Source organism: Vidua macroura, chromosome 12 (genome assembly GCF_024509145.1).
Source record: "Vidua macroura isolate BioBank_ID:100142 chromosome 12, ASM2450914v1, whole genome shotgun sequence".
Classification (NCBI taxonomy): Eukaryota; Metazoa; Chordata; class Aves; order Passeriformes; family Viduidae; genus Vidua; species Vidua macroura.
In genome coordinates this window covers 21,705,257-21,717,368 of record NC_071582.1, presented here as the reverse complement: position 1 = coordinate 21,717,368, position 12,112 = coordinate 21,705,257, and the positions used below count along the sequence as shown (strand labels likewise).

At 54.5% G+C, this 12,112-nt stretch overlaps 1 protein-coding gene across 4 annotated transcripts in view; it reads left to right on the top strand.

Annotated features, from left to right (window-relative positions):
* The first annotated feature begins 326 nt into the window (after positions 1-326).
* The window catches only part of UACA (uveal autoantigen with coiled-coil domains and ankyrin repeats), a 28,989-nt gene continuing 17,203 nt past the window's right edge, over positions 327-12,112 (top strand). For all 4 annotated transcript variants that reach the window (XM_053988056.1, XM_053988054.1, XM_053988055.1 and 1 more), the window contains exons 1-3: positions 327-409; positions 11,388-11,521; positions 12,015-12,103. In XM_053988056.1, the coding sequence (XP_053844031.1) occupies positions 353-409; positions 11,388-11,521; positions 12,015-12,103 (280 nt within the window). In that variant the 5' untranslated portion in view covers positions 327-352. The remainder of the gene's footprint in view (positions 410-11,387; positions 11,522-12,014; positions 12,104-12,112) is intronic.

Sequence of the window (12,112 nt, the reverse complement as noted above, 5' to 3'; positions counted from 1 at the left end):
CTCCAGCCGCTTTTCCCGGTGCTTTTCCCGGCGTTTCTCCCGGGAGCCCCAGGAGCCGCGGCCGCGCCCTCTCTGTGGTGCCCCTGAGGGGCCGCCCCGGGCCAGAGCGCCGCCCCGCCCGCCGCGCGCCTGCCCCGCCCGCAGCGCGCCCCCTGCCGGCCGGGCGGCTCCCCTCCAACGCGAGGAAGTCCCTCCCCTCCGCGCCGCCCGCTGATTGGCCGCAGCGCCCGCGAGGGCGGGCGGCCATTGGCTGCGGCGCGGGTGGGCGGGGCAGGGCCGGCGCGTCCCGGCCGTGGCGGCGGCGGCGGGAGCGCGGCGGGGCCGGTGCGCGCCCCCCGCCCGCGGCCGCGCCATGAAGAGCCTCAAGTCCCGGCTGAAGAAGCACGAAGCGGTCATCGGGGGCAGCGCGGTGGGTGCCGGGGCACGGCCCGCCCGCCTGGCTGGGTGGGGGTGCGGCGGAGCACGGGGGATCCCGGCTCCCGGCGGGGCGAGGTCCCGTTTCCTGGGGTGGGGCAGAGCACGGCGGTCCCGGCGTTTGGAGGGGCGGAGAAGGGAGGGTCCGGCTCTGGGGGGGCGCAGAGCTGGGGGGTCCCGGAGCGCGGAGGGGCAGAGCGCGGAGGATTCCGGCTCCCCGGGGAACGGGGGCTTGGCTGGGAGCAGAGGGCGAGGGGAGCCCCGGTACCGCGGGGCACGGAGAGCCCGGGCTCCGCGGGAAGGCTCCGCGCTCGGGGGCTGGGCTGGAGGAGCGGGGCTGAGCGCTCCCCGAGCCGCCCCTGGCCTCTCGCTCCGGCTGTGCCCCGGCAGGTTCCCTGTGCCCGCCTGCCGGTTCCTGCCTCCAGCACGGATGAAACCCCCTTTTTTTTTTTTTTTTTTTTTTTTCCCCTCCCCGAGAAAATTCCCCTTTTTTTCCCCGGGAGCCGGTGCGGGGCTCGCTCGGTCGGTGCGCGGGGCACGGGCAGGAGCGGGTGCTGCGCTCGGAAGCGATGGGGAGAAATCGGAGCGCTCCCGGTGCAGGATTCGCTTGGAAAGTGGGCAGAGAGCTCCCCGAGGCTGCTGAGCACGCGGCTGTGATTGCTGGTCATCCCGTCTGGAATGCGGAGCTGGGGGAGGCAGGAGCTCTGCAAACGCACCTCTGTGACGGCGCAGTTGTCTGCGCCTTCTTGTCCGGCTCCCAAAATTTTAGGCTGGTTCTATCTGGCTTTAACTGGCTTTCCCGGTATTTATTTTCGCCTCATCCATCCCTGCGGATGACTTTTGTTGGAGGGAGGAGGTCTCTGTAACTGGAGAAAGCTGCGTTTGGAACTTTATCGTCTAAATAAATCATCTTTAATGGTGATGGTAAATGGTAAAAGCCGCCCCGGCAGCCCGTCCTGAGCGTGTCCCTGCGCTCCTCTGCTGAGCTCGCCGCTGGCTACGAGGAATAGCGGGGCAGGGAGGTGAAGGTGAGACGCCGGCTTTTATCAGCCCTCCTTTGAGATTCCCGGCTGTCTCTAAAATCCCGCTGCGCCTTTGCCTCGGCTCTGGAGGCGCTACCTGACAGCAGCAGCTCGCCGGGAGGAGCTGGAGCTGCTCTGAAGCGCTGCCGGAGCCCTGGCAGATGCCAGCTCCCATCCCCGGGATCCCCGGGGCTCAGCAGTGATTCACGAGGCTGTTATGAGGATTTGTCATGCGTGGGCTGGCACTGCTCTGTGCTCCTTAGCCGTCCTGTACTTTAGAGCTGTTTGTTATTCTCAAATTAGCCCAGTAATTGCGTTCAAACAGAGACTGGCAGCACCTGTGTTCGGCTTTGAATAGAGATTTTTCACTTCCAACAAACCTTCTCTTCAGAGGGGGCTTGAGCAGTCTTAATACCTTTGAGAGCTGAAGTTACTCTGAAATACACGAAGGGAAGTTGCTTTCAGCAAGATCCTGTGGAAACAGGGACTTTTGTCCGTAGTAAACTTATTTCCCCTGTCTGTTACATAGTTTGGTTGTGCGATCACTCCACCATCTCATCAAATAGCAACTTTTAATCCTCTCCGTGTGGGACAGGCCCGTCCCGGCGGGTGATGGGATGAAGCTGGTCTCTGTTCTGCTGGGAGGGAGGGGAAGTGGGTGGGAACCCTGCCAGCGGCAGCTTTGCAGATCCTGCCTGAAAGGAGCCTACAAGAGCTGCCTGTTCGGGAAACCTCATCCCGCTCCCCTCTCCCCACCCAGTGCTGGTTCCTGGGGGCTGGAGAGAAACCTAATCCAGCCTGCTTCTGGAAGTTTTCCTCCAGGTGAAGGTGGTAGTTACGTGCCTTCTGTTGGGGATGGCTTCGTTAGTGGTTTGTGATGGAGGGAAGCCACGAAAAGCAGCAGAAAGTAAAAGCCATGTCAGTTATTACCCATTCCACGGTTATCCAGGACCTGAAAGGGGAATCACCTGGTTTTGCCAACTCCAGCTGGCTGATGGCACTTGGAAAATCATCTGAGCAGCCTGCTCAGTGCTCTGCATAGCGAGACAAATGCCTGTCATTAGCAGGAGGGCAGGCTGGAAAGTTGGATGTGAGCTTCCGTGGGGCACGAAGGTCAGAGGAGCTGCCTCATCCACCAGCATTTACAGGAAAGGTCTTAATTCATGTTCCCAATCCCACTGGGACTGCAGCAGCTCCCACTGCCCGTGCCTTTGAGATTCCAGAATACATCCTGACGCTGCAAAAGTGTGTTTGGGACCTGGACTGGGATAAGGAAGTGTGTTCTTCCAGCAGAGCTGGAGGTTGTGTCTGTACCCGTGAGATGCTCACTGGTTGCTCTCTCTTGAGAAGCCTCCTGGGGAAGGGTTGGTTTGTTGTTCTGCAGAGCAAACCTCTTCTCTCTGCTCAGACCTTTGCAAATGGACTTTGAGTGGCGAGTCCTGACCGTGGTCTGCAGGGGAAAAGGCACCTGCTCATTGCTGTAACTCTGGGGGAGCAGCTGGGGAGGGCTCTGCTCCGGCTCAGCTGGGGTAAAACCTTGCTGTCCCTTGTGATGAGGCCTGGAATTTAGGGAAGGGGCACCTGGAGTTCCTGGGAAACACGGGGTTTCTGGCGGTGCTTAGAGCTGGAGCTGCAGCCCGAGGAGTGGGATCCCCACAGTTCAGGAGATGGGGATGGGCAGATACAAAAACATGTGAGAACTCCTACCAATCCTTTCTCCTCTGGGAAAAGTGGTGCTGGGTTTTGTTTAATTAAGAGAAACCAAACCTGCCATATAATTAGCGGAAACCATTGTGCAAGGAACAAAGGGCCACCTGAGCACTTGCCCTGGTATAATAAGCTGTGATTATTAAATGAATATCTGAACAAGCTCTGGAGTTGGTGACAGCTGAGCTTGTTCAAGGTTGTGTCAACACTTCTTTCCCTGTGGATGCTGCCCAGCTCTGTTAAAGCGGATGAGTTTTCCTCTGGGGAGGGAGGAGTGGAGCTTTGTGGGGTGACCCAATGCACCATTCACCATCTGCTTCTGCCCTGTCAGCAGCAGAGAGAGAGCAGGTACCACCTCCTGCTCTGGGCTGACCCCTTTTGTCGTGGGAATGGGGGATGCTGCTTGAATTTGCTAATTCATCAGCAGCACCTTCTTGTAGGGTGTGCAGCAGCCCAAATGTCGGCGGTGGATTTGTAGCCCCAGTGGGCTGTCAAATGCACATTGGTAACTGAAGGGGTGAAGTGAAAACCAGGCGTTTGATGACCTAATTTTAACCCTTTAAAGGTTCGAGGTCACTTACGGAAGAAGAACCTGGTGCTGCTGGGGGCACACGAGGGTTTGTACACGAACAAGACTTTTGTGGCACCGTGTCCTGACTGTGCCCTGTGCGAGGACACAGACCAGTCTGTCAGCCCGATCCCAGTGCTCTGACCCATCAGCTGAGTTTTTCCAGTGTTGCTGCTGCTGGCTGGAGCAGTTCTGTGCTGTCCCCCCTCCCTGGGGTGACTTTGCCATGGCATCCTCAGGCCCTGCAGCCAAGCACCCACAGCACTGTAATATTCCAATGCCATTCCTGGCCTGGTTGGGCTTGTTCCTTGGAGCAAGTTTGGTTCCAGGAAGCTTTATTCAGGCTCGTGCTAATGTATTTGTTCTTGGAAAAAAAAACCTCTGTGTGATTCATTTGCATTTAGTTAACTGGAATTAGAGCTTGTTTGTGTGATGTTTGGGGTGAAGCTGGAGAAACACAACGGGCAATTTGTGGTGCAGCCTGTTTACAGGTGCATTGTCATTTTCAGGCTCCGTAGAAAGGAGAGTTAATGTTTTATCACTCTGGAATGTAGCAATTAAATATATTTAAAAGAGTGGAGGTTCAGTGCAGGCCTGGGAGTTCAATATCCCGAGCTGATGTGCAGACATAATTACACAGATAAACTCTGTGCTTATCTATTTGGAATCCTTATGACCTTTTGTGTAGAAGCAACTTCTGGAGCACTTTGTCAGTATTTAAATATTAATATTAGCAAGCACATGCTTGAACATCTGAGGCTGATCCTGTTTGCATCACGACCACGGCTGGGATTTGTTGCTCCCTTCCCCGTGTGCTCGGGGCTGGTCCCTGTGTGCTGGATGCACCAGTCACGTCAGGTTTCATCACCCCTGATATTTCCTGATGCCTTAATGCATGGAAGTGCACAAATCAATGGGGCCTTGCCTGAGAGCTCAGAAATTCCAGCTAATGCTGTGCCTGGAGTCCTGGGAAGGCAGGAGCTGTGCTGCTCCCTCTGGCAGCTGGACTCTGACCCTGCTCCTGTCTCTCCCTGGTTAAAGGGGAAATGTTTCTCCTGGGCACCTGTGTGTGAAGCCAGGCTGCAGCAGGAGCTGGGCTTGCAGGGCTCCCCTTTCTCCAGGTGCTGCTGGCTGCAGGGGGGTGTGATGCTCTTGGTGTGTGTGAGTCTGGCCCCAGGTACCACGGAGTGTCCTCAGCAGAGTTTGGAATTGCACCTGCAGAGCCCCAGCAGCTCTGGTCACTTCTGCTGCTGTCCAGCCAGGCTGTGCCTCAAGGCTGGCAGGCTGTTTTACCCATAAAGCGCTCTGCAGTTTTGTGTTGGCCGTGTGATGTGAGAAAGTTGTTTCAGAGCAAAACTGGGACTGTTTGTAGTTCTTTGAGCCGGCTGTGCCTCCTGCAGGATCCTTTGGCACTCCCAGTGTAGCCTCTGAGCTCTCGGGGCTGGTGCTGGTGGATTTTCCCCGGGCACAGCCTGGAAGAGAGAAACTGGCACTGCTGCGAGGGACCTCTCGCTCCTCACAGTGGGAAATGTTGATTTTGAGAGGGTTTTTTTGACACGTAACAGAGCTAGAAGTCAGTTTGAATTTTCTTGATTCTTAATAAATTGATCTTGACGGGCTATGCTGGCTTGGGAGGGAACTACCTTCAGAACAGGGTAAAATCAGGAATGTTTGAGGAGATGTAGTTGCTGGCTTTAAGCTGTTTGCTAGGACACTGTTACCTGCATTAATGACAGGCTGCAGCTGCATTTAAACCCAGCAGGCACAGCACAGCTCTTCAGGTGAGGTTTTGACAGGAGTGTTTTCAGCACGATACCAAACCAGAGCAGGCCTAAGGGAGCTGCTGGTTTTTATCCCGTTTTGGGCTAGGCCTTGCCCACTTTGTGGCATTCAATGGCTTTTTTATTCTGGGGGATTTTTGGTGAATGAGGTGGTAACACAAAGTGCTGCCTGTGGGAAGGTGCTGGGTGAAACAAGAACGCTGTGTTCAGGCTGTGTCTGCTTTTCCCTTGCACAGACTAAACCCCACATGACACTCCAAAGCATTTACACGTGGAGGCAGACGTGTCCTGGGAAGTAAGATATGCTTGTAAAATACAGAATGCTCGCCCCAGTGGGGTTTAACCCAGTATGTGCAGTATTTTTTCAGACAGGTAAGCCAAATTCTTCAGGAGAGATGGGTTTAGTGAAGTGCCCTTGCACTGCAGGGGAAGCTGCACCTGGGGAACGTTTTCAAAACCCGGTTTTCTAATCGAACTTGCCCTTTCATTCTGTCTGTGCAGTTTTGAAAGGAATCGAAGCACTTCATTAGCGTTTGTGGCTTTGTGCCATTGAAAGGGCAGGGTGTGTCTGTCCACGCGTTGCTTCTGATGACAAATGTACTCTGCCCTCCGGAGAAAGAGCAGGGACTCCCAGCGTGAGCCTGGCCCTGGCTCTGAAAGAGGTGCTTTGGATTGGATTGTGGGAGGAAATTCCTCCCTGTGAGGGGGTGAGGCCCTGGCACAGGGAGCCCAGAGCAGCTGGGGCTGTCCCTGGATCCCTGGCAGTGCCCAAGGCCAGGCTGGGCAGGGCTTGGAGCCACCTGGGACAGTGGGAGGTGTCCCTGCCATGGCAGGGGTGGCACTGGCTGGGGTTTAAATCCCTTCCAAGTGCCCCTGGGGTTCTGTGAAGGGCCACTGAGAGTGTTTGAGCTGTGCTGTGCTGGTGCTGGCAGTGTCACCAGAGCTCTCTGCTCTCCTGTGTGCTTATGTCACCCGCTAATGGCATTACAGGGGCTGTGCCCCTGCTGGGCTTTGCTGGGGACAGGATCAGCCTGGCCCTGTGGTGGCAGGAGCTGGGCTCACTTTCACAGCTTTATCCCAGCTCGCTGTGAAGGGCTTAGGAGCTGCTTTGAGTTACAGCTGGTATTTCTGAGCTGGGTTAGGTGACCTTAGAGCCCGTCCAGTGCCACCCCTGCTATGGGCAGGGACACTTTCCACTGTCCCAGGTGCTCCCAGCCCTGTCCAGCCTGGCCTGGGATATTCCAGGGATCCAGGGGCATCCACAGCTGCTCTGGGCACCCTGTGCCAGGGCCTGCCCACCCTCAAAGGGAGGAATTTCCTCCAAACCAACCTAAAGCTCCTCTCTTCCTGTGGGAGGCCATTGCCCCTTGTCCTGTCCCTCCATGCTCTGAAGTTGTACAGTTTCTTAGCAGAGGGTGTGGAGGATTTTCCTGGGGAAATCAATCCTTTCAGCACAGGTTTGTCACTGGCTGAGGGCCGGGAGGGCACGTGGAGCAGGGGGTCTGTGTCCTGTCTGCAGGAACCAGGCTGCTGGCAACCAGGCTGCTTCTGATCCTAGCCCAGCACGGGGGTGGGCTGCTCCCTGTCCTTGGAGACACGGAGCCGGGCAGGAGTCCTGGCAGGCTGAGTTTGAACAGCTCTGTGTTAACACAGGACGGGCAATATCAGCCTTGCCCAGGTGTCTGTGGTGTGGAGGGTGATGCAGCACCTCCAGAGATCTGCACTGCTGGGGTCTGATGACGTTCCTGGTCTTAATTCTGGGGGGAAAAAAGTCTGAATTAGGCTGTGCACTTCGGGCACTCTGAAGAGCATGTTTGAGTCGGTGCTTTTGAGCTGCCTTGGAGGAGGTTTAATCCGTGGGGTTCGTAGCTGGGCCGTGTTTCCTGGAGCTCCTCGGTGCTGATGGAGCCGTGGGAGCTGCTCTGTGCCTGGCTGGGGCTGGGGAATGTGGTTCAGCAATCCTAAATCCTGTGCCAGGAGGATCTGCAGCACAGAGGGGCTGCAGGATGGGTGCAGCTCGGGAGACACGAGGAGTGTCTGCAGGCAGGTGAGGTGGAGACAAGGAAAACCTTCGGGGTGGATTCTCTGGAGAACACCTGGAAGCCACAGTCTTACCTACATTTCTCACCAGACTGATTTTGGTGGAGTGGGGCTTTTCTGCCACTGCCACTTGGGAGGTGTATTTATTCTCCCCCCACAAAAAAAAATATCCATTTTTAGCTTGAGGAGACAGACTTGGTTGTGGCCAGAAGACAGCACAGTCGCTGTGCTTTTTTGGAGTGGCTTTGGATGCTAATTGCAGAGAGGTCTTGGAACACTCTTTGGGGGATGTTGGTGCTGTGGGGCAAAGGCTGGTGCTCACACGGGGGACGAGGGGATAGTTCAGAACTTACTGGGGAGGAGAGAATTTACCCAAATCTGAGCGACTGATTTTAAAATTCTCTGCTGAGGAGATCCATTTATTAGGTTATCTGCAGCCTCTGCTGCGTGTCCTCCAGGGTGAGCGTAAGTGTTTTCCTGGCTCCAGACCAGGTTTCTCTCCTGCAGACAAAACAGTGCATTGCTTGTCCTGTTGACCTACTCCTCTAAATATGGCACTTGGGAGATCTCCACTTAAATTTAAAACTTGTGAAAGGGGATTCTCCATCTCCCTCCTGTTAATCATTGTGCTGTCTGTTTAATGTTTTCACAGCCTCTGTGACTCCTCTCGTTTCACATGTTGGGAGACAGACTGGCAGCAGCAGTAAGCTGAAACCAGGTTTTATTCAGAAAGGGTTTCAGTGCTGTAAAAGGAGAATTTTTTTTTTTTTTTTAAAGCGGAGGCACGTGTGTTTTCTAATTTAAAATGGGTTACATTTCTGTCAAAATAGGATCGTGCATTCCATCTGCTCGGCAGTTGTGGCTGTCTGAAGCCTGAGCCCGAGTCTGGTTACGGCTTTGTGGCGCGGCGGAGCGGGGAAGGAATTGCTGCCGGGAGTATTTCAGTCCTCGCGTGCTACGAGCGGTGCCGAGCCCTCCGTGTGGGTGCCCGGGGACCGTCAGGGGCGTGTTTGTCATTTTAAAGGAGTGAGTGTGCCTGTCTGCGGGGCTGGCGACGTGCCTGTCCCCTGAGCTCACTCGCACACCGTGACTCAGGGCACGGGCACGCCGGGAATGTATTAATGCCCATTGCTTTCTATCGCCTGCCTATCGAGCAGTGCCTTATCAGAAAATAGATCGGGCTGATGAGGCTGGCTGCGGGTTGTTTACCCCGGAGCATCATTCCCTGGGAGCGCTGTCCGGCGCTGACCGCTCCGGCCGGGCTCCGGCCAGAGTTATGAAGGATGAAGATGATGCTGAGGATGGGGAAAGCACCCTCGGGGAGCCGAGCTAAGTGAAGGATGGAGCAGGAGGAGCAGAGCAGCAGTTCCTCGCCGATGTGACGGAGCTGGTGGCTCCTGGCAGCCGAGCTCAGCATGATTTGTTGGTTCTCTTGTGCAGCCAAGGACGCAGTAGGTATCTCGGAGCTCTGGCTGGGCTTTCGTGTCCTGGCAGGAGTTTGCAGCTGCAAAAATGTGAAAGCTTGGATTGTGCAGGTGGGGTGTAGTACTTCTGTTTAATTAATGAGCGTTGGATCTCCTTAGCAACTCCTCCTGCGAGGAATCTCCCTTAAATGTGAAGTGCGTTTGTTAAATGTGTAATGATTTAATCCTGGAATGGTTTGGGTTGGAAGGGATCTTAAAGCTCGTCCCATTCCACAACCTGCCATGGGCAGGGACACCTGCCACTGTCCCAGGCTGCTCCAAGCCCTGTCCAGCCTGGCCTTGGGCACTGCCAGGGATCCAGGGGCAGCCACAGCTGTGCCAGGGCCTGCCCACCCTGGCAGGCAGAATTCCTTCCCAATCTCCCATCCATCCCTGCCCCCTGGCAGTGGGGATCATTCCCTGTGTCCTGTCCCTCCATCCCCTTTTAAACTTGGTACACCATGGGCCGTGGATACGAGTGACTGAAGTGTTGGTTTTTTTAAAGTAATGCTTCTGTTAATCAGAACTTTTATGAAGTGGGAGCGGGGAGTGGCTGGGGAGGATTTGGGAGGATTTTCTGTCCCTTTGGGTGAGTTGTGCTGGCTGCAGAGGTACAACCCAGCAATCCCACCCCAGTGTGAGCACCCAAGGCGAGATCTCTGTCCTGTAGGGATGGGAAGGCACCAGGAGAATTTAGGGGGCACAGAGCTTGATGCTGTGTGTGCACGGTCTCTAAGGTATTTCCATGAAAAGCTAAGCCTTGCACGAGGAGGTGGCTTTGCAGGGAGCCTGTCCAAGCTGGGGAGGGACGTGGCACTGGTGATGACTTCTCAGCCGGGCTGCCTTGGCTTTCAGGCTAATGGATGTGTTAATTGATTGATGAGTCAGTGCTGCACCTCAGCCCTGGTGCTAATTTCATTAGTGCTCTATTTTTATTGCTCCTGTCACTTCTGGCAGGGCTGGACTGGGTTAGCTGCTGCTAAGCCTTCATGATTACTCTAATCTTGTTTATTGTGGGAAAGCAGAGTAAAGATTATCACCCGGGCTGGAAGGGCCCTCTGGAGATCCTCCAGGCCAGCCCCTGCACAGGCAGGCTCACCTGGGGCAGGTGACACGGAGCGTGTCCGGGTGGGGTGGGGATGTCTCCAGAGAGGGAGAATCCAGCCCTCCCTGGGCAGCTGCTCCAGGGCTCTGCCCCTTCCGTGGAAAGAAGTTCTTCCTCGTGTTGAGGTGGAAATTCTTGTGTTTTAGTTTCTGGCCATTGCTTCTTGTCCTGGGTACCACTGAACAGTGTGGAATTGTCCTCTGACACCCCTTGGAGACATTTGTATGGATTGATGGGATCCCCTCTGTCTCCTCTGATCATGAGGGCAGCTCCCTTTTCCAAATCACTGCAGCTGCAGGTGGTGCCAGTGGATTTTTGGGGTTGTTCTTTTTTGTGTACCCTCTTTTACTTAAACAAACCCTGGGCTGGGGTTACCTGGTTTAATGTTCTTCATGTTGTGAGGAATTTCTGACCCACACTGAAAAGTAACTTCTTGCACCCACAGGCTGCTTGGGTCTCACTCTTACCAGCAAATTCTTCTGCTGTGCAGAGTTAGATTTGAATGTCATACTCCTGTTTTGATTAAAATACTCCTTTGGAAGCCTTGTTCTTCCCTTAAAAGCTCCTTGAATGAATATCCAGTCATCAGTGTCCAGCTTGGATGTGAGGTTTCTGTCACAGAGCAGTTTCCTGAAAAACCCCGAGCCATTCACAGGGATGGTTTTGGCAGGGAAGAGAACAAGCTCTGCATTTTGGGATGGGAGGCTTGGCCTGGGGCCTGAAAGTCTAAGTTTGAAGTAAACAAGAGAGGAGTGGGGGGTGAGGGCTGTCTGGGCTGAATGGTGGGGGTCTATTTATAACTGACTGGGGCTTTCTCTGCCCTCCGCAGTGCTTTGGGAACTGCAGGCAGTTCAAAACTGTCAGCTTTGAATTTCTTTCTTCTGCAGCTCAGTAGCTGTCCTTCCCTTGAATATCACACTTAACTGATTTATGACCCACTGAACAGCCTGGCACAGCCAGGAAAGGCCATGTCCTGGAGTGTATTTTTAATGCACGATTGTTTAAAATCGTTTGTTGTCGGAATATGAAATTGAGCGAAGGCAAACTGAGACAGAGTGAGGAAAACCAAAGAAATTTGATCCTGAAGGTCTCCTTTAGGACCAAAGTGGCCTAACCAGGCTGTGCCAGAGCTGTGCACGTTCAGTGCCAGCAGCAGTGTGACGGGGATGTTGCACAGGGGACTCCAGGCATCCTGGTGGTGCAGCACCGTTCGCAAAGCCAGGCGGGTTTTGTCGTGGCTCAGCCCCTGGTGCTCCATGAACTCACATCTCTGCTTCTGTCTCCCAGCTGAACCCAGACTGGAGCAAGTATGATGACAGGTTGATGAAGGCAGCTGAGAGGGGCGACGTGGACAAGGTTTCATCCATCCTGGCCAAGAAGGGGGTCAGTCCCACAAAGCTGGACGTGGAAGGGAGATCCGCGTAAGTGACTCCCCGAGCTCGGGCGTGGTGCTGGGAGGCTGCTGGAAATCATGCCCCTGCTGCTCCAGAAGCCTTTTTGAGTACAGAAATCCGTGTGATACCTCATCTAAACCTAGCTCCACTGAGCTGGAGCCCAGCTGGCTGGAAAGGGAAACTCCCAAACAGTCTTCACTTCCAAGTGATCAGTGTTCAAAGACTTGCTCTTGCCAGGTTTGAGTGTTAAAGAGAAACTGAAACCCCACTGGTATTTCACCTGGTTCACTCATCCAGGTAAACAATGATTGTTTCTCAGGAAATTTGCCTTGTTCCTTGAAGCAGTGTTTGCAGAACCCTTAACTCTGGATGCTGTCCAGAGCTGGCCCCGGTAACACTTCCCTTACACAGCTGCTGGCTTTGTCTTTCCTGGCCAATATTGCCATTTTTGTGTACATACCAGCTGTGCCTGAGCAAGGTCTTTTCTCTCTTTTTTCTTTTTTTTTTTGTTTTTTTTTAGATTCCATGTTGTAGCATCAAAGGGAAACCTGGATTGCTTGAACACCATCCTGGTGCACGGAGTTGATATCACAGCCACTGATGCTGCAGGTGGGTTTG